At 39.4% G+C, this 23,308-nt stretch overlaps 1 protein-coding gene across 1 annotated transcript in view; it reads right to left on the bottom strand.

Moving 5' to 3' along the window:
* EFHC2 (EF-hand domain containing 2) overlaps positions 1 to 23,308 on the bottom strand; it is a 128,680-nt gene that overhangs the window by 79,657 nt on the left and 25,715 nt on the right. The window contains exons 3-4 of the mRNA XM_069464294.1: positions 11,530 to 11,680; positions 42 to 265 (exon numbers count right to left, since the gene is read on the bottom strand). Coding sequence (XP_069320395.1) covers positions 42 to 265; positions 11,530 to 11,680 — 375 coding nt within the window. The remainder of the gene's footprint in view (positions 1 to 41; positions 266 to 11,529; positions 11,681 to 23,308) is intronic.

Here is a 23,308-nt window from a genome sequence, read left to right as displayed (position 1 = left end):
CATTCTGAAGACAAGCGCTAACAAATGTATCAACTTCTTACCTCTCTCCGTGTCTTCATGTAAGGATCTTCTGGACATTGTCCAGGAGGATTTAATTTGACTCCTATTTTCCTCAAAAAGTTTTGTGTAAATGTATCACAGTCATAAATCTTGAACGTCCGGCCATAGAAGACAATGTCGATGCCAATATTGAAATGATCCACAGTATAAAATTGATCCTCATCAGGTGGTGGGAGAGGAATCCGATGACGCCGGATAAAAGTTCCTATGGCATGAAATAAAATATAATTATTTCATCACGAGGTTAACAAGTAAGAAGATACAACCCATCTCAGTAACAACCCTAAATGGTTTCCTGCAGTGGAGAAGTGGGCAATCAACAAGAAAAAATCAAACAACCCATCAATAAATGGGCAAAGGACATGAACAGAAACTTTTCAAAAGAAGACAGAATAATGGCCAGCAAACATATTAAAAAAATGCTCAGCATCTCTAATCATTAGAGAAATGTAGATCAAAACCACAATGAAATACCACCTAACCCCAGTGAGATTGCCCTCTATCAAAAAGTCGCAAAACAACAAATGCTGGCGAGGATGTGGAGAGACGGGAACACTCTTACACTGCTGGTGGGACTGCAAATTAGTGCAACCATTGTGGAAAAGAATTTGGAGATATCTCAAAGAGCTAAAAGTAGAAATACCATTCGATCCAGCAATAGCACTATTAGGCATCTACCCAAAAGAGCAAAAGACGTTCTATAATAAAGACATCTGCACCAAAATGTTTATGGCAGCACAATTCACTATTGAAAGGATGTGGAAACAACCCAAGTGCCCGTCAATTCATGAGAGGATTAATAAAATTTGCTATATGTATACAATCGAATATTACTCAATTATAAGAAACAATGGTGATCTAGCACCTCTTATATTTTCCTGGATAGAGCTTGAACCCATCCTCCGAAGTGAGGTATCACAAGAATGGAAGAATAGGCTCCACATGTATTCACCATCAAATTGGCACTAATTGATCAACACTATGGTGCTCACACAGTAGTAATATTCTTAAGGTATTGGGGGGGGTTGGGGGTGGGTAAACTCACAACTAATGGATATGGTGAGCATTGTGGGGGGGGAAGGCACACCTCAAATCATGGTTTGGGTGTGGCAAAGTGATAACATGTAACCAAAATGTTTGTACCCCCATAATATCCTGAAATAAATAAATTAAATTAAATTAAAAAGATTTTATTTTAGTTCACATCTGGCCAAAGGTTCTAGATGTCATCCCATCTTCTACTTCCAAACCTATGATGTCCATTTGCTTCTTCCCTTGAGAATATGCTCCCAAGGTCCCCATGTATATCCAAAATGGTGGTCAGCCACTGGCGATAAAAGAGTTCCTTGCTGAGATGAGTGCACTGAAGGAGCTCAGAAAATTTCACCCTAAATTATGACTCCTTGGTATAAAGAGTATTTTGAATTAAAGGCCCTTAGAGACCAGGCATGATGGCTCATGCCTGTAATCCTAGCACTCTGGGAGGCTGAGGTGGATCACTTAAGACCAGGAGTTTGAGACCAGACTGGGCAAGAGTGAAATCCCATCTCTACTAAAAATAGAAAATATTAGTCGGGGGTGGTGGTGCATGCCTGTGGTCCCAGCTACTCAGGAGGCTGAGGCAGGAGGATCTCTTAAGCCCAGGAGTTTGAGGTTGCAGTGAGCTATGATGATGCCATGGCACTCCAGCTGGGGCGACAAAGTGAGCTCTGTCTCAAGGAGAAAAAAAAAAGGCCTTAGAGATCAATAAGCCCTTAGAAGGGGCTTCCCTGTTATCTCAATATATCACAGGAAAGAAAATCAAGAATGCAACCAGATCTGTCCCAAATCATTTTAAACATAATACCTTTCTCTCCAGGTTAATTTAATTTGCAAAGAGAATCATTTATAAGTCAATCTGTTAGCCCCATCCATTCATCCTCCCTAGCAACCATTTATTGCCCCTAAACAGAATTACCTATACTCCTCATCTCCTCCTCCCCTCTAAAAGGCAGGTATAAAAATATCTGGATCCCATTTGGATATTGGGTAATTGCTCTGTGATTCTCCCCATGTGCATGGTAAATAAACCCCTTCCTTTTATTAATCTGCCTTAATTGTGAGTTGATCTTCATTGAACTTTTGAGGGGAAAGGGGAAGTTTTCCTTCACCCCCACAGTACCAGCTACATCACACCATACCAGCCAAGGTAACCAAATATTGCTGAAATCTGTTAGCAAGAATTGTTTAGGATTTGAGATTTTTATCCTACTTGCAAGCTGACAAGTTAGCCTGCCACAGTTCCATGGATGTTGGTAAAGACACAAGATGCCTTGGTCAGAGACAAGGGGCAGTATATAATTCAACAGCAGTAACAGGAGCCAGAACAACAGCATTTTTTGCACCAGTTTCCTAAGCCCCAAGCCCCAAAGGGTGACACAAAGGCCAGGTAACACCTGCACATGCAGTGGGTTACATTATATTAATAGAAGAACGCTGACAGAACCCAAATCTTCTATAATGAGTAATAAGCATCCCTGCCTTTTATCTCAGAGGAGATATTATCTTTATTAGACTGGACAGTAAGCATATCTGCCCTTTGTTCTGGAGGGAGACACCACCTCTATCTCCTAAGGCTATACACAAACCTGCACTTTCCTCCAGAGGAAAAGACTATCTTTTATCTTTGTCTTCCACAGCTGTTTGCTATATAAACATCCTTGAAGAGATAGTCCAGAACAAAAAGCAGTCAGTGCCTCTGCTTATAAGATGTACAGAAATGCAAGGTACCTACGGAGAATTCTCTCTTAACGTCTGCACCTGACTTAAGCCTGAGAGTCTACTCCAAGAGCAAAGAGAAAAGGGAAGCAGAACAAACTAAGAATGTAATGATTCAATAAAAATTGGCTTGTGTGACCTATGTATAGAGGTATTTTAATATAAAGATGTTAACCTATCTTCATCGGATTTTATATAGCACTGAGAATGGTGCCTTTTCCCAAAGTCTAGAGACACTTAGAAATTATTCATTCCTTATTCATTAAGGAACATTTAATGAATATCTTTATGTGCCAGGAACTGTGTTGGGCTCTGTTCCATTATTCTACTTATCATCTTTTCACTCTGGTGAGAGGAAATTAACTAAAATCATTTTCATCTTCTTTTCTTTGTGGCAAGTTTTAATTACTTGGTACATTAAATTAAAATAATAAAACTATAAAATTAGAATGGCCTAGAATATTTTTAAATGTACTACATAAAAGATGATATAATTTTACTGCAAAAAATTATACTTCAATTAGCCTTTAATTCATGGCACTGAAAACAGTATGCAAATTATTTAATCATTCAAGATTAGACATTTAGAATAAATTGCATACTTAAACATCTATAAAAGGATGGACATTTCAGGTGTTTTCAGGAACCTCTTTAAAAATACTTATATTGTGACAGTTTTTAAAATATATAAGAATTATTCAACAGTCAGAAACTTCTTCAAAAATTCCATCTAGCTTGCATTTGTACTTCATTATAAAAATTCAAATAAGCAAGTTTGTGCTGATTTTTGTTCAGTAAGATGTTGAACAGGAATCCTATATTTTTCTAGGTGGGAAGAACTGGCCCACCCACTGGGCTTTTAAATAATACTAATCACAATCATCATCATAGCCCTAGGATAGACTTTCATTTACATTTTCTCACTTAATCCTCAATAATCCCATAAGACAGATAATACACGAAATATGAATATTCAGTTTATGGATGAGAAAACCAAAGTTCAGAGTGGTTAAGTGCCATGCCCAAGGTCATACCCTAACAAATGGCAGAAAAAGTTCCTGAACTTGGGTTTTCAGACTCTAACTAAACACCATTGTTTTCCATAGTTTGCACTGAATTGTATCTCACTGTACTGTAGCCACAAATTACTTAAGTTAAGGAAAGGAGGAAGAGCCATAGGCAAAACTGAATAGAAATGGGTAGAAGAGCTGAAAGCCACCAGGAAAAGGAGAGAGAGAGATAATGGAGCTGCTCTTTCAAAAGAACAGTCTCTCTCTGCTCTAAGGGCAAATTTCCAGAGACGGCCCACCTGCCAGCTGTTGCAATGCCCACTGCAGAGCTAGCACCAGTATGTTACCTGCCCCTTCCTGGAGCCTGCATATCTCAGGCCCCTATACTCTTCCCTCTCTTAGCCTCCACACTTCTCTCACTAGATGTTTCTCAGAAGAGGCCAGGAAGTTCTCTGTGGTAACAAGAAAGAGTCCTGACAGTCCATGAGTCGGAAAGAGAAAACCAATGTGGGCCATTTGAAATGTACAGTTGCACATGAGAGCTTTCAATATTATATTCGTGAAATTTCTCAAACTGTGTCCTTTGGGAATTAAAATTTCTATTTATTGGGATTTGTGTGTTTATAGTCTTCCATGACAAATGGCAGAAACTCTAGCAGGAGTTTTTTCTGGAATATCAAATAAATGGGCAGGATGCCATGTCTTTGCACACATTGAACAGCAGCCGAGATCATCAAGGTAGATAAAAATAAAGTTACAAAATAGAAAAACAACAAAAGCAATATATTTGTCCTTCAAATTTTCAGATGTTTATCTTCTTAACTGCCCAATAAAGACAACTGGGACACATGTCCAGGAATCGGGTATCTGCTTCCAAGCTTTTCCTCATCTTCATATTTTACATCTCTCTTCCTTTTTAAAAGCCTTGCTATCTGACTGTATAGTCTGCAAGATTTAACTGTCTAACATTTCCCTGTGGTTTAGATCAAAGTGACCATATATTCATTTATGTTTAATGTGTTTTCATGTTGTTCAGTTGAGACTTGCCTTAGATCTTTGCTCGGACCACTAAATTTAGTTTTTCGGAATTCACCTTCCAGAGTTAAGACTCTAACCTCTTACCTCTAATTTTAATATAAGTGTGTTAATTTCACTTTAGTAATGCTACAGACTTTGGGTACATCCAAATCTAGAGGCAGGTATTTCTTAGGTGAATAAACAACTGGAATTGCCACTTGTCATCATGTCTACTGAGCTTGTACCCTAAAAATACTAACAGCCTTAACTGTGATCAGACATAATAGAGCATCTTTTCCTTCTCTTGTGCTCACTATATTCCTCCACTAAAATGACTATTCCAGTTTTATTTTTCTAAAATGTCACATTTAGAGTTTTGATTTCACAAAGATAGCTTTTTTTATACAGATAACCTGGCACCTGCCTTGCAGCAAAAGAATAAAAACTTAAAAATTACATATCTCTGATCATAATAAGAAATAATAATCTTGTAAGTCTCCCCCTTAGTCACTGAATAAATGCCAAAATAATAGCCTGCTAGGTGGTCTAATGTCCTCTTACATTACTACCTTCGTGTCTAGTTTTCCTTACACACTCTATGATCTGCTCCCAAATACCTCCCAACTCCTTACTGCACCAGTTTCCCACCTCTTTATCTCATGTTGTTCCTTTTGAATGTTCTGCCTCTCTCATCTTTATCTGGAGAAATTTCTGAGATACAACTCAAATGCCATCTTCTCTAGTGGATATTGGCGTTTTCTCCTCTGATCCCTCAAGTACTTGGTACCATTTATGATGCCTGCATTGTGCTATAGGGATTGTCTACCACTTTTCCTTCCCTTTTTCCTCCTCCCTCCCTCCCTTCCTTTCTTTCTTCCACAAATACTTACTGGGCACCCCCCATGCACCAAGTACCTACCTTCACAGACTAGTGACTCACCTCCGCTCTTAAATTCTACACTGTTCCTTCCATTCAGTGACAATTTCCTCCCCAACATCTACCTCTAGGATTGCCAGATTTTGCAAATTAACATACAAGATGCCCAGTTAAATTTGAATTCCAGATAAACAATGAATAAGTTTTTAGTTACATAAGTATGTCCCACACCATATTTGAGACTAAAACTTCTTCAATGCTTATTTGAAATTCCAGTATAACTGGGCATCTTGTATTTTATCTGGAAACCCTCTCACCACCCCTCCTCTACTTTATGGGACATATTACTTAGATATAGTATATGACCAATATGAATTAATGGCATATGAACGACTAACTCCTATTCTGTGATTACATTTGCTTGATTCACATGATTATCTTAGGGTATAAAAAGAAAGTATAAGAAACACTTTCCTACTGAGGGGCCCAAACAAGTCATTAGTGGAAATCAGTGTTCTTAATCAAAGATGTACTAAGAACCATGTGGAAGCCAGTTTTTGACCCCAGGCCTACATAATAAAAAATTCTACGGTGGGCTAGGAGATTCTGATGATCACTCCCAACTGAGAACAATTGATATAGATCATACCAGAAAATCATGGCACATTTCTAATCATTATCCTTTCTTTAGTACAGATTAGTTTGGACTTGGTGTATTTAATTGACAATTACTCTGTTAGACAATTACAGGTAAAAAACTATTGGGTTAACCTCTGACATTCTTGGCTTGATGTAATGTTGTTTTAACTACATTCCAGCAGAAAAGCAACACATTTTATAAATAGAACACATCTAACCAAAAAGAGAGTCATGTCCTGGCAAGAAATGAAAGCAAGCCTTAAAGTATGACAGTGACTTACTTGACTCATAACACACACAAATCTCCTTGCCAACAAGAATTCGTGAATATCAAAAATATGTTGTCCTGATTAGAAACTGTATGTAACTGAATGCCTGTTTTGCTACCATACTAATGGTTGCCTTTTGTTTCTGGCTTATTTCAAACTCCTTCGTGCTAAAAAAAAATTACATGATAGCAGCAGCAACTGAAAGTGGGGGGAGTCCAGTTGCACTAGTTTCTGAATAGTCAGGTCCACAAGAAACAGGTACATCCGACCTCCCAGTTCATTTGGAAAATATCAAAACCCTGTGAAGTGATAGGAACACCATCAGTGCACAGCACCTAAACTTGACCCCTTGCCTCTTCCCAGGGTCCATAGGCACATAGAAAGCAGGCCCAGGCCACTCAAGACGACACCACTAAAAGAAACAATACCTACCTACCCTGTCCCATTGAGGTCTGAGCCATTGGCTCATTAAGCGTGTTTTCTTTTTTCTAATCATCTAATTTAGGAAAGCACAAAGAAGGTGTTTAAATGGTTTTTCAAACTATCTGCTGTCCAAACAGACCTTTCTTAACAAGAATCATCATACTAAATATTTCAAGAGAGACTGGTTTCTCTCTAAACAAAGCTCGATGACAGAGTGTTTGTGTTTGCTTTCTACAGGATTTGCTACAGCCCTCCAGGTTTCTCCACTCTGGACAAATTTCAATGTTGTTACACAGTGTGATTACTGTGTATTCTGTACACAACCCTTGAGCTGTGTCTTCAGACAGGGAAATAGCCTGACCACAGTGAGCCAATCAGAAATTATGAAAGTTTCCAAACAGACTTTAAAATTGTCTTTTACTAAGGTTTCTTTTTTTACGAATCTTAATGAATAACATTCCTTCCTCCTTACATAAAAACAATTTTCAAACACATCATTATGAGTATCTTCAACTTGTCTTTGGAATCTGTCTATGTGAGATTTCAAATCAAGAGGCTGAGAGTTCAGGGTCATGAATGAAGCTTAAAAAAAACACAAGGCCAAGACAATTGAAAAGTCTTAATAAAAGCCTTTCCAAGATCCTCATAGAGGTTGCATTTCATACTTCTTCTTGAATAGTTTAATAAAACTAATATTCACTGTACAGGGGCCAGTGAGCTACAGGAATATAAGCTTTCACTTAAAAGGTAATTATAAAAACATAGTACAAGTCTGCAGACTTGGGTGTTCTGTGACCTCCAGTCCATCACTTGCGCAAGTTTGGTGTTGCAGTGGGGAAAGTAATCAAAAAATAAGCAGAGCTTAGTTAGGGAATATTAAACAAAATATTAAAGTTTTTTACTTGTAAGAAACTATTTTTTGCTAAAGGAATACTGCCATTCACCTAATCAAATACAGTTAAAACAGATGTTTACAGAAATAAAAAGTTGTCATTTTTTTTGTTCTTAAATAATTCTTCAAACGTTTTCTAACACATTCTTGCCAATCTTTAAAAACTGCCTTATAAATATACTAAAAATGACCCTAAAGAGTCTAAAACATCTTATCCCTTTGCAAAATAAAATGTCACATTTTTAACCTTAAAGTTTGTGAAAACCTTCTTTTAAAATGTTACAGCATTTCCATATTTCTTAAAAGATTTACCATTAAGCCATAAGTTCTCCAAAAAAAAGAAAGAAAAAAAGAAAAAGACCAGGTAGTGGACAGTATGTCTGTTGGAACACAAAGAACAATGGGGACAGCTCATATTGCCCCCTCATACCAGTCCTCACCTTTTCCCACCACTAGTGAAGCCAATCAGAGACACTAAATCGAATCCTCTTCCTCCTTCCATCTCCTCAACAGCAGCTCTCCTCCAACATGGTAGAACAGCCTGATTCTAGTCATAATCTGGGTGTCCCAATTCCCAATCTACATTTCTAGTCTTGATGTTTTTCCTGAAAACACGTCTGAAACAAACATATCACAGCTTCAAACCCAATCCTGTTCCTTGCTCTGTGCTCCTGCGCTTTATAAAGGTATCATCATTCCCTCAACCACAGAGACCTCTGAGGCAATCAGTTAAGATTCCAACAGAACAAATTACCTCCCTCAACCTGTTTACTCTGCTGTAAAAGCCAACAATGACAATACTTCCTTTAGATGGTCATTAGGGAATTAAATGAGATAATGATAAGGTAGGTACTTCATCATTCCATATTCTCCTTCCTCATTCTCTATAGTTAATCGCTGGCCAAGGCCTATCAGCTCTGCCAACTAAAGGTCTCTCAAATCCTTCCCCTATTTTTTATTGCTACCATCATTATCCTGCTCTGGACATCCAGCATTTCTAGGCTGAACAACTGCAAAACTCTTGGACTAGTCGCCTTGCTCCCTCTTTCCTCTCCAACCTGCTGGCCTATTATAGCTCCCAGGTCTTATTCCTTTTGTCCATTTTCCCAAAACCCAGCATAGTGCCCGGCACAGAGTAGGCGTTCAATAACACTTCTGGGCAGTGCCACTGGCTCCAAATTCATTATCCCCAGTACCAGACACAGTGAAACCATGCTCTAAGAAAAATCTCAATCTCGTGAGCCCTGAAGGAAGTCCTTTGCACACTGAATGAAGTTGCATGATGACCTTGTTCTCAGAGGCCCACGGCCTTCAAATTCCTGTTTCTCCCCTTTGAACTCATTGTGGTATATCAACACAGAGCCATCTGGCTTAGATAAGTAGTTAGTAAGCAAAAATTTTATTCAACATAGGCAGAAATCATAAGACATGTTAAATAATGATAAGTTGGTTGCAAGTAGAACATGTGCATGTTAAACATAAAAAGAAAGGGATGGGAAGACCAAGAGATAACTAATTTTCAGCAGGTATTAAATATACATGAGGCACCTGGGCTCTAAATATTCATGATATACTAAATATACAAGAGGCACTAAATATTCATGAGTACTCAATATTCATGAGGTCTTAATTCGGTGGCTCATTCATTGTTGACATCCATTCTGGCCCCATGTGTCCTCTGCCCAAGAAACACAAACAAAACCCAAGACAATTCAGCAGGCTTACTGGCGAGCTATAGCTATAGCCGTGGCCAGGTTCACTTGTCCCTGCATCTCTCCAATAGAGCAAGTGTGTGCCCTTAACTCAAGGCCCCTTCTGTCTGTGGTTTTCCTTGCCTGAACCTCAGTTCTGGTCTCCAAACCATACTATTAGCAGGGAAGGCTGATGAAACAGAGAGAGACAGGATCATTGACAACTCCAGGATTCAGGCAGTATAGTATGATCCTTCCACCCACTTGTACCCTGTCCTAAGTGTGTGAACTTATTCCATCTCTTTCCTCCGTGCTTCTTATTATGTGTTTTAAATTATTTTAATGCATTGTGTGATTCATGCATTTTTAATTTGGTCCATGGGCCTTCTGTTCTGTGGCCTCTGGGAGAGCTTGCATGCATACTTTTTGGAGGCCACCATTGCATCAAGGTATTAATAATATGCCACACAACACTCTGGCAGCCACATAGAGAACTGATTGTAGGAGGAGCAGGAATGGAAGCAGGGAGACCATGTTACGCAGCTATTCCATTCCTCTAGTTAGGAGATGAGCACAGCTTAGGTGAGGATGGTAGTAAAGGAGATGGAAAGACATGGACATATTCAGGATATGTTTTGCTAGGAAAATGAAGAGCAGGGATGGTAGGTATTAGCAAATGAGGAAAGTAAAAGGAGTAGAAATTGTAGTCAAAGAAGGCAATTTCAGAGACTGAGATATTATAGGTGGCAATACTTTAAAAGACAAAGAAACAACAATGTAGTAAAAATCATGGCTTCTTAGGGGAACAAAGGACCCTGAAAGGTCATTTACACTAACCACCAAACAAACACTTGACTCCCCTCCTATACCTCTACCAAGCTGTCAGTAAAAAACAACCCCTGACCTGCCCCCAGGGCCATCTAGCTATACCAGTGAACAACCAAATAGATTTTCCTCTTCTCCACCCCCACAGCAGACCCCTACTCCTAACCCCATCCAGGTCCATTCACTATAATTTCTGGCAGCTCTCTTGAGGATACAGAAAATAAGGTCACCCCTCCGCCACATGACAGCCCCTTAGATTCCTGAAGAAATTTATCACGCACACTTGAGTCTTCCTGTTACAAACAAATATCGCTTTTCTTTATTCTGACTTGCACATGACAAATTTTTGGTCCTTTCACCATCATGGTTGCTATTCCCTGAAGGCATCCAGAACTCAGCATCATCCCAAGGCAAGGACTCACAGCACAAATAGAAGAAATTAGTCACCTCCCTTGATCTCTGCCATACTCTAATAATGCAACCTAGGATTAGCTTCTCTGGTGGCCACATCACAGAGTTAACTCTTATCTGTTGCTGAAATGGAGTATGGACAAAGATGAGTGGCATCCATGGGGTGAAGGAACAACGACTCTGTGTTGAGGCACCACTAAAATCTGTAGTTAACAGATATGAGGATGAGGAAAGGGTGGTTAAAACAAATAGCAATAAATTCAAGAAAGAAGAGAGAACACCAATCTGGAAGTGGCAGTGGAGAACAGCTTTCCCTTCTCCCCTGAGGGTGTTATGAAGGAAGTGATGTGATCACTGCAAAGAGATCAAAAGGTTTGAGGACAAAGTCAAAGACAAAGGAGAGTTTGCTCATACCAGAGCAAACCCAAAAGGATACAAGTGTCCCAGAGAGGAATGAGATAACTAGCCAAAGGTGCAGGGTAGAAACTTTGTAAGTCCCCAACAATGACTAACCACTACCAGCATGTTTATATTCACCATTGTGAACAAGTTAGGTACATGAGCATTAGCATGGGGTCTTTTAAGAAGCTAAAGAAAGACAGGATATAAAGGCAGGAGTTAGAAGTGAAAGAACCATAACTCTGCTTTAAATAGATACCTTGAGGCAATCCACTGTTTTTCAACTCCGGTTCATTTACTTGAATTGTGTCATCTTCAAGGTAAAAGTAGATTTTACAGCGTCTTATTCTGTAGTTTTCTTGGCTTTTATCGGGTACTTCATCTTCTAAGTAGGCATCAAAAGATAATACCTGTTGGAACCATAATTAGAAACTAAGAAATGAAAAAAAAATTCAGCAAACTTAAAATCAATAAAGTCACTACCTGTATACTTTTTGTTAATGTAAAGAAAAAAGTTGAGGGGATTTTTCCAAGAAGACATTCTACACATCAGCTATGCAAATGAACATACAATCTAGGATACAGCACATAAAGATTATTTTACACTTTCATCACAATTTGGTTAGAACACGGAAATAATATTCAAGCAATACATCCACCACTCAGCTCTACCATAAATTGAACTTTGGGATTTCACAGTGGGATTCTAAATGTATGTGTTACTGAGACAAAATACTCTTTCTCACAAGATGAATATAAGTTTTGTCAATTTTTTTCCATTAACAATAACACAAAACTACCTCAGTTCTAGGATAAAATTATCCTGACTCTTGGTCCTGCCAATTGCTTGCCCTGAGGCAATTCCAACAGGCAGATCTGAAATTCTTCCAATGTACTAGAGACCCCACCTTACACTTTTTCAAGAACCTCAAAGAACCTAGCTCAATGCTAGACTCGGACTCATCTTACATTGTATGTTTGCGGTGGTAGATGGGGAGGGGTGGGTAGGACAGATGGAGTCTACAGCAGTTATGGTAAAAATCAGAGGTAATAAAAAAAAAATCCTTAAAAATTCCTTAACCACTTTGGATAACTGTGCTTCTCAGTAAGTAAAACACAGCCCGATTTTCTCTCATGCTAAAAGAGATGACTGCCTGCCTGCCTGCCTCTTCAGTCAAAGACCAGTAAAAACAGTTTTTTGTTTTTTTATTTTTTAGAGACAGGGTCTCACTCTGTCACCCAGGCTGGAGTACAGTGGCCTCATCGTAGCTCACCGCAACCTTGAACTCCCGGGCTCAAGTGATCCTTCTGCCTCTGCCTCCCAAGTAGCTGGGACTACAGGCTCATGTCACCAGGACTGGCTGATTTTATTTTTTAATTTTTTGTAGAAATGGGTTTTCACTATGTTACTCAGGCTGGTCTCCAACTCCTGGCCTCAAGGGATCCTCTCGCCTCAGCCTCCCAAAGTGCTGGGATTATAGGCATGAGACACCACACCTTGCTTAAAATAGTTTTTCATGCTTAGGTGTCACATTGTATGAATAATATACATCTTTGGAATCACCATTGGAATCATTCTCAACATAGTGTCCTGCTCACACACTGAGGAGGACATGGTAATTGAGAACAATTGTGGGAACAGTAGATTTAGGCTACCATTTCAAGCTTGATCTGGGGCACAGGCTCCTTGAGAGCTCCACTGAAATATTCCCTTTGTCTCTCACTTGTGATCAATTTTTATCATTGAAGTTGCAAAACTTAATTGTGCATAGCATGTAACTCCAGGGTTATTCAATATGGATAATATGATATATATTAGTGAGTCTGTTAGATGCAATCTACCCTCTAAGGGGTGGTCAGTTATCCTAATGAAGAATATACACTCCAGGAGTGTTTAGCAAATTTCTATCAGAAGCCCACACTTCAGAAGAGACTAACAAAATACTTTGATAATCTTTTTCTCTGATCAACAAAAGAAGCTCTGTTACCATAAATGATGTTAGAAATGAGTTTTGGTTAGTGAAATGATTATATTCAAAATCCACAGATCAGTTACAAATATTGACCAGGCACTGTCCTTACAAGAACAGGTTCTAAGGATCTGGTGACCTCTGGAATCTATACCTTTCACAATGGCACTTTTGGCTTCATTCCAAAATGGTCCTACGTTCAGCTGCTTTCTTGGGGAATTTGGCTTAATTCCAAAGAGAAGGTTAGTGAAACCCCACTGCTAGAATGCTTTCACATTTGTATTTAGTGAACATTTCAGGTAAGATGCTGATGAATGGGTACAGGGTTTCCTTCTGAGGTGATGAAAATGGTTTGGAACTAGATAGAGGTGACGATGGCACGACATTGTGAATATGCTAAATGTCACGGAATTGCACACTTTAAAATAGCTAATGGTTAATTTTGCTATGTGAATTTTACCTCAGTTAAAAGAAGATGTTGGACACCGAATTGTGCTGGACACTTTAAAAATGGTGGGTTTTCAGGCAAGATGGCTGACTAGAGACATCGCTTGCCAGACCGTCCAGGAGGGAAGGTAGGGTTTCAGATAAAGGAGAGGGGAGAGGAAACACAACTCAGATGTAGATCATCGAGAGAAGTGCTGGAGCCTACCAGGGACCTCATGGAGGAAAACTGCAGAGCAGAGAAGGAAGAAGATAAAGGAAAAGAGACCTCAGCAAGGATCAAACCCAGAGGCTCGGAGCCCAGTGAAGGGTTAAGAGGGATCCCTTTCTCTCTCCCACACCACTTCAGTGACCAGCAGGCTACCAAGTTTCTTGGAAGCTTTTTCACCCCCCACAAGCCCAAGTACAGCAGCAAACATGAAATAGTGGGGAGAACTTATGTGACCCCAGAGCTTGGACATTCCGTGCAGGATTCCCCTTGAAGAAGAGTGACCCAAGAGGCCAGAGAGCCGGCTTTCTTCCATTCAGACACTTATTCCTCCCGACCTCTCCCTCACCCACTGCAACCAGGAAAGCAGTTTGAGCAGAGAATTTGGCAAGCATCTGCCTCTCCCTAGCTGGCATGTCCTGCAGTCTGAAGTCTCTGGAAAGACCGGGGCCCATGCCTCTCCCCTTGAGGACCTGCAGGGAACCACTCTAAGTGAAGTAGCTCAAGTATGGAAAACAAACACCACATGTCCTCACTATTAAATTGGAACTAACTGATGAGCACACACTTGCACAGAGGGAAGCAAAACTTAGTGAAAAGCAACCAAGGAAGGGGGTTGAAGGAGAGGGGAATAAACCAACCTAATGGGTACCATGAACACTATTTGGGCAACGGACACACCTATAGCCTGGACTCAAGCATTCCAAAAACAATCCATGTAACCTAAAACATCTGTACCCCCCGTAATATTTTGAAATTTAAATAAAACAAAATAAGATAAAAGGTAAGTTTTATGTTATGTGAATTATATCTCAATATTTAAAAATAAAGGGGGGAAATGTTGGAACACCTAAAAGGACAAAGAGCTAGGGTTTCATTAAGCTTTTAGCATACGTAGTATTCAATCTGAGATTTTTTTTTCTTTATAATCATGAAAGTGTGGAGAGAATATTCTTAATGCTCACCCGCCTCTATGTATTGAATGCTACTGGTATAAATTTGAATGATCAAACCGGCATAGGTCAGTTGACAACAACTGTCATGTATGTAATCATTACATATTTATCAATCAAATGATGTATTAAAAGAGAAGAAATGATACTAAGTAGAAATAAAAATAAAAGGAATGATCTTATTTTAGGCTTATATGACTAGAAGAAGGCCAGACTTATTTCATGTTCTGGTCCCACGAGTATACACAGCTGCCTAACTCCAGCATGAAAGATACAGAGCAAGTTAGAGAGTGGTAGAGATGGAAAGACAGAACAGGAAGAGCGAGAGGAAACTGTAAAATGGGGAAAAGTATAACGTAAGGGAAGAGACACCAAATAGATTAAAAATAATCTCACAAAGTTAAATGACCTAATTGCAATAGAACTTAATGTATCATAGAATACTGAAAAAAGAATCTAAAATAAGAACTGTTAGAAATGAAAATTTATAGAAACATAATTATGATACAAGGTTTTAACACAATTTATAAGTCAAGCATAAACTAGATACATAAGATGCTAGAAGTTGTAATTGGCTGCAATTTTCTTGAAAACGGAATGTAAGTGTTGTTGGGGGTGGGGCATGTGATCTTCAGTTCCCCATAGACCTTTTCAGGCCCTACAGTAGCACACAAGGATACCTGCCTGATCCTCGAGGCATCTGGAGTTTTGATACTAGCCTAAAGGATATAAAACCTGAAATCAATTAACTATAAATAACAGGTATATGATTTCCTCATTGTAAGGGAAAAATTTTAAATGTTTATTTCTGAATTCAGGATCTTCTTACAATTAAAGCCAAAAAAAAAAAAGAAAAAAACCTCAAAGGTATAAGAAAGGCATTTTAATGGGTAAGTAGCTGTAACTTGATGTATGGTGTACATTTAGCTTCGTAGGGAAGGAGTTAATCCTATTTTCATGTCTTCCCAAACAGCCAGATTTTAACATTAATTTGGATTTCTAATTTTCACTTAAAATGTTTTCAAAATGATTGTTGTCTGATGCAGTATGACACAAAAAATAATTGTGTGGAGAAGGTTGTCCATCACAGTCTAGGCAATGCAACTGTAAGGCAAAAGCAAAAGCCTAATATCTCAGAACAAATCACATAATTTTTAAAGATGGGGAAGTTGATGTGACCAATGCATGAGTCATAAAGACTACTACTCAGGAACCAAACATCTGTCAAAAACTCACAGCTGAATTTCTAGAGAAAGAAAGATGAAACACCAGTAATGTTCAATAAGGCTCAACATTTTATGAACAGATCAACGTAAGTCCAATTTTAAAATGCTTAGGCTCTATTTTATGAAAAATACTCAGACTTACACTAAGTAAGGTATATAATGGTATGTAATTGTAAGGCATATAGTGGTAGGGATAAATGCATGCTCTTATAGGCTAGTTAGCAGACAATAAAAATTTGTGTACATTTAATGCAGTGTTGTTTCTTCTTCCTGAAAAAGCTGTTATTAAATCAATGGTTTATCCTTATAATGATGAAGTCTTAGAATCAAGGAAATAAGCTATAATAAATTTTGCATTGCATATAGAGGATGGCTCCCTTATATATAACAATGGTATATTTATAGAAATTTATCATATGCTAATTTGCAAAAATTCTAATAAATTTAAAAACAAATTATACAAGTTATGATAATTGATCACAAAGTAATACAACTAGGAATAAAATAAAAACTGTCACTCCCAATAATAATTGCACCAAAAATAAACTTAAACATACAAAAAGTAAATATAAACTACAATAAAATTTAAAGCCATACAAACCTATAGGATACAGGCGAATCTGTAATCTGGGTAAATTAATGGATTTAAATTATTACACAAGAGAATTTAGAGTTTGAGAGAGAGGATAAATTGCTAATAATGTTTCTCAGCCCTGGCTGTGCATTAAGAACCTATGAAGACTAGACCCTTGCCTAAATAAATTAAATCAAAATATTGGGGGGAGGGCGAATTAGTATTTTTTAAAAGCTACTGATGAGGTTCAGGACACACTACCCCAAAATATGGCACCTTGGCATTTGAGAAAACAAATGCCAGGTGCAGGAAGGTTTCTCTGACTTTCTCCTGTCATTCTCCCCTGAAGCAGGCCATAAAGCCTCGGAAGGTCACTCTCTAACCTTCTCTTTTCTTCCTTTCCTGTAGACTCTCATGTGGCAGGTGTCCTGCTCTATACCCAAAGGGAAGAAATGTCACACAGGGACACAGAAAAGAATCTGAACAAACAGATCTTGCTAAGTTCCCCTAGTTTATTACCATCAGATCATACCCTTTTGTCCTCCAATCATACTTCCGCATGACTGTCCATAAAAAGTTTTCTCCTGTTTCTTCGGGTGTTCATTTCTCAAGGCTCCTGTGTCAGGTAAAACTTGTACCTTATTTATCTTTTGTTATAGAGATCTCGGCCATGAACCTTGCAATGGGTGAATAAAAGATATTACTTTTCCTCTCCTACACTCTCCAGGTAATTCTAAAATGTAGCCAGAGTTTAGAACCAGTGAGCAACGGTTCAAATAAAAACTTTAGAAAGTGCAAATATCTGTCATAAGGAAAACAAGTAAATAGCAAAAAAGATAAAAGCACAGATAGATGAAGTTGAAAGGAGAAAGGCAACTATGATAAACATATATAAGAACTTTTTAAATAAATAACTAAGATTTTAGTAAAACTAATCAAGAAAAAATATAAACAAATAAAATGAGAAAGTACATGAAGAAGAGATGTAATAAATTATAATATATAAATTTTCTTAATATAATAAATTATGCAAACTTACACAATAATAAATTTAAAAATCACAATTAAATAAATGACATTCTAAAAGAATTGTGACTTAATCAAAAACAAACACAGTGAATAAGCTAATAAGCAAGAAGTGAAAAAATTACTAAAGAATTGTCCCAACAATGGCTCCAACAAGGATGACTTACTAATGAATTCTTTCAAACTTTCAAGGAAAAGAAAATTGCCACATATTATATAATTCTCTAGGATACCAAAAAAGATGGAAAGTTACAATGGTGAATTCCAATGCCTGATAGATACACCATTAAAAAAATTAAACTATGAAGCAATAGTTCTCATCCTGGTTGCACATCAGAATCATCTATAGAGCTTTTTAAAATTCTGATGATGGCCAGGTGCAGTGGCTCATTGCCTATAATCCTAGAATTTTGGGAGGCTGAGGTGGGAGGATCGCTCAAGGCCAGGAGTTGGAGACCAGCCTGGGCAACATAGTTAGTCTCCACCTCTACAAAAAATTAAATAAAAAAATTAGTAGGGTGTGGTGGAACATGCCTGTAGTCCCAGCTATCCAGGAGGCAGGAGGATGGCCTCAGCCCAGGAGTTTGAGGCTGCAGTGAGCGATGATCATGCCACTGTACTTCAGCATAGGCAACAGAGTAAGACCTTGTCTATAAAAAGAAAAAAGAAAAAAAAAAACCCTGATGCTTTGGCCACACTCACATCCCCCACCACACACAATGAAATCAGATTGTCTCAGGGCAGGCCCAGGCATCAGTGATTTTTAAAATTCCCCAGGTAATTACAAAGTACAAGGCAAAGTTGAGAACTACTGTTACAGAGCAATTTCACTACTCATGATTTACAGAAGAAAGATCCTAAGTAAAACACAAGCAAACAGAATTCAATAGTCTGTAATAGTTATAAGCCACCTACACAAAAAGCAGCATTTTCCTCACAGATGCAAAGATATTTCCCAAATAGGAAATAAGAGCAAATATATAATGATCTCATACCATTTCCTACCACATACATTTTTAAATGCAAGGGTAATTCCTTAATGAGATTATAAAGGATCTGCTTTATAACAGCCTAAACATCGAACATCATACTTAATTAAACTATGTGTCTACCCTAATCAGGAACAGAACAATAATGTCCCTACCAACATCATTATTTAATATTGTTTTTAGAAGTTCTGGACAATGTAAAAAGATAACAAAGTAAAAATATTAGCAAGAAAGGGACAAAAATTATTATGGGCAGATAAAATAATGGCATAGGCAAAGGCTGAAAAAGAATAAATAAAAGATTTCAGTATAACCATACCTGAATCAGAAATGTTCTTATGTACTAGCAATAACCATGGGGGGGCGGGGAGGTATGTTCATAATAAAATTAAAAATTACAAAACACTTAAAAATAGTTTTAACAAAAACTCTGTAACCCAGATAAAACTCTAAAAATATTAACTAGAAGATGTAGAACTTGACTAAAAGGATAATTGAAGTATACTGAATAAGAAGACAGAAATAACATTTTGGGTAGATATTTCATTAGTGTTTTGGAGGTACTTAAGAAAACAATTCTGAGTTGGCCTGATAAACAGGTGAGCCTATTAAAGATAATTATAAAAATTAAGGGTAATGAAGGAGATCTAGCTCTTCCAGACTTTATACCTTAATATAATGGTTCAATTATTAAAATAGTGCAACACCAAAATAACAAGAGACATACCAGTAAGTGAAAAAGAATAAATGGTCTGGAAACCGACCCTATTAAGTATGTGAATTTAACACATAATTAAAGAGGAGTCACATATCAATAAGCAAAAAAGTATTAACTTGGAAAAACATCAATATATATCCCCACCTAAAATACATTATAACTCAAAATAAATACCAGATGAATTATTGGCTTAAATATAACAAATCAACCCCTTTTGCCCTCCAAAAAAATGTATGTCAAAGCCACAGAAGGGGGATGATGTTTTCGGCTTAAAAGAAAAAGAGAAAAACATAAAAGAAAAAAATTAACATTTGATTGCAAAAACAAGTTATAACTCCAATATACTATATTATAAAAACCAAACACTACACTAACAAAAATTTTAGGAAATAGAACAAAAGTTTAACTTATTTAAAATCTTTTTAATTTTTAAAAGACCTTAAAATAGAAATGAGAAAAGAGCATAAACAAAACTCACGAGAGGGTCAACAGATAAAATGTTTACTCTAAGAAATTATTAAATAAGTGCCAATTAAAATAACAATGAGGCATTAGGTTCGTTTGTGTGTTTCTCCTATTAAATGGACCATTCATCACAGATGGGATTTTAAATTAGCAAAATTCTTCTGCAGCAATGGGGCGCTATAAGGAACCATTTTAAATTTCCTACGCTTCCTCTCAGGAACTCCGTTTCTGGGCATGTAGCCCAAAAAACAAACCAAAATATAGAAAAACTTACATGCGTAAAGATGTTCTTTGCAGCATTTTTTTAATTATTAAAAAAACGGCCAGGCGCAGTGGCTCACGCCTGTAATCCTAACACTCTGGGAGGCCGAGGCGGGAAGATCGCTTGAGCTCAGAAGTTGGAGATGAGCCTCAGCAAGAGTGAGACACCGTCTCTACCAGGCGTGGTGGTGCATGCCTGTAGCCCCGAGTGAGACGCCGTCTCTACCAGGCGTGGTGGTGCATGCCTGTAGCCCCGACCTACTCAGGAGGCTGAGGCAGAAGGATCGCTTGAGCCTAGGGGATTTTAGGTTTCTGTGAGCTAGGCAGATACCACGGCACTCTAGCCCGGGTGACACAGTGAGACTCGTCTCAAAAAAAAACTAAAGTGAGAAGCCTGAAGCGTTAACAAAAAGGGAAGGGTTTCGTGAAATATGGCACATATATGTTCTCCAAGGAATATTATGAATACACTAGTAAGTTTCCAAAAACCATGCAATAAGAAAAATACTATATACAGTAATGCTAAGTGAAAAAAACACAGGACTGGAAGTGGTTACATACTATAACTATAAGTGTGTATTTAAAAGCATTATATATTTAAAATATGCTTTAAAAACCATGACTACGCTTTTCGAAAAGGGGGGGGGGTGCCCAAAAGCACATAATGGTGGCAACTCAGGTAGAAGACAGGCCTGGAGGCGTGATTGTGGTGGGTGGGGTGGGAAGGCCGGAAGTAGAGGGGAAATGGGGCCCGCGCTGCGCAGGCGGGATGGCTGGTGGGCGGGGCGATGGGGGCTGAGCCAGCTGCCCCCCCTTGCTTCTGCGCTAGGCTTGACCCTGTCCTCCTGCTAGCCCTTGGGATTAGGACCTCTATGCTGGTAGCCTGGCCCAGGGGCGTCCTATATGTGGTCCCTAAAGCGACCTGTAGTCATTTCAGCGGCTCTGACATCTCAGAGGGGCCTTGTATTCAAAACTAAATACAGGAGTTTTTGCCACCCCGGAAGCACTTTGAGACCCCGGAAGCACTTGGGCGCTCAGTTAGTTGCATCGTGCAAAATCTCGGGAGAACGCTGGGGGCTCGGACGCCGGTCTGGGCTCTCCGTAAATCCCGGGTCGTTGCGACTTGTCTGAAGTGCTTTGGAATCCCAAAGGACTTTGGCATTTTTGGAACACTAAGAAGTGTGCTGAACAGCTGAAAGAAGGGGAAACAGTTTGGCCGGCGCCGGAGCGGCGCCAGGGCCCCACCCCCACCCCAGCTGTGAGGGCCCTCCGTCTGGCTTGAGGGCTGACTGGTGCGAGGGCCGGCCGACCTGCACGAGACCAAGTACCACCGGAGTGGCGCTCAGGTAGGGTGCCCCGGCAAACGCAACTGCCTCAGGGAGCTCAGTGAGGTGGTTTCGAAGGGACCTGAAGGCCCAGAAAGAGGACTTTGTGCTTTTATGCCGAGGTTTTCTTAGGGCTCATCCTGCCACAGAAATTCTTTCTCGTCCTTTTCCTATTCTTAAGTCTCGGGTGTGGGTACGGCCGGCTCCAACTGACTGCCTGATTTGGAGAACTTGGGGTTCCTTTCCTCCCTGTGAGCTCCTGTGTGCTTTGCCAGCCCCTTTGTAAAAGAAATGGCTTCTCTAAAGGAGGGCGCCTACAGTTCTAAAGTTACATCCAAACATAGTTCCGGTAACTCCGTGAACTCTGAATTTGTGGCTGAAGTTGAGGGTCAGAGTAAGACTGAGAAACCAAACATGTTCCAGAAAAGGAGGGATGAATGTCAGGATCAAGGCTCTTCCATGATTTACCTAAAGGCTCTCCACGACATCCTGGAAGAATCCTCTCCAAAAGGAACGGGAGAGGCTGACGCTAGTGCAAAACCAAACATGAGAGAGTATCCCAACCCTGGAAAAACACCAGGCAGGAATCTCACTGTCTTTGCTCCTCACAGAGAGAGGGAGTCATCCCCAGAAATGAGCAGCTTCAGGGACAGGAGGGTAGTTACAAAGCCTCCGAAATTCAGTGAGCAGCGACATGGTAGGCGAAAGACAATCATTTATGAAAAAAATCCTCCATCCCTAGAAGTTGTAGATGACTATAACTCCCATTCACTAATCCAAAAGCAGGAAGGAAGGAAGGTGGTGATTGAGCACCCCTCTTCAGAAGATGACTGGGCTGATACCAAGATCTCCACAGTCAGATGTTCCCAGGAGTCACTCTCACTGGGTCTTCCTGTAGTTTCAGAGCCTTCATTTTTCACCAGTGACCATGGCATGTACCAACCTAATTTGTCCTCTAGACCTTACTATGACAACAGCTGTTGGCCCCGCAGTACCAGGGCTTCTCGTTATCCTTTCTTGGGCAGCAGCAGCAACAACATGTTCCAGGCTGGGAGGAGCAGCCAGAGCTTCCTACCTGGTTATTCCTACAATGATACAGTGAGCTCCCAAAACATGTCCAGAGGTCTGAAGGTGACAGAAAGAGGCAGATTCCAGAATTTTTGTTCATTTCACTTCTCCAGAAATTCGGAAGCAGAAGTAAAGGCGAAAACATCATATCAAGAGGAGACACTACCATGTCCTCATAGAGGATATGCATCCAGCTTCCTGCCAAGGAGCCACTGGCAGCCAAGCCCAGAAGAGGGTTTCATTGATACCCACTGTCATTTGGACATGCTTTATGCCAAATTGTCTTTCGAAGGGACTTTTGCCAAGTTCAGAAAAATTTATAGCCACTCCTTCCCTAAGGAATTTCAGGGCTGCATCTCTGACTTCTGTGATCCTCGTAACCTAAACGATCGCCTGTGGGAGGAACTGTTGAAAGAGGATCTGGTTTGGGGAGCCTTTGGCTGTCACCCTCATTTTGCACGTTACTACAATGCATATCAGGAAAGGAATCTTTTGCAAGCCTTACGGCACCCCAAGGCTGTGGCATTTGGGGAAGTGGGCTTAGATTACTCTTACAAGTGCACCACACCTGTCCCAGAGCAGCATAAGGTATTTGAAAGACAACTGCAGCTGGCCGTGTCTCTAAAGAAGCCCGTGGTTATCCATTGCCGAGAAGCTGACGAAGATATGCTGGGCATCATGAAAAAATTTGTGCCTTCTGACTACAAGATCCATAGGCATTGCTTCACTGGAAGTTACTCAGTCATTGAGCCCCAGTTGAAGCACTTTCCCAACATGTTTGTGGGCTTCACGGCAGTCCTGACTTATTCTT

This window comes from Eulemur rufifrons, chromosome 30 (genome assembly GCF_041146395.1).
Source record: "Eulemur rufifrons isolate Redbay chromosome 30, OSU_ERuf_1, whole genome shotgun sequence".
NCBI classification, from domain to species: Eukaryota; Metazoa; Chordata; class Mammalia; order Primates; family Lemuridae; genus Eulemur; species Eulemur rufifrons.
The sequence above is the reverse complement of the archived record's forward strand: the minus strand, read 5'-3'. Positions and strand labels throughout refer to the sequence as shown.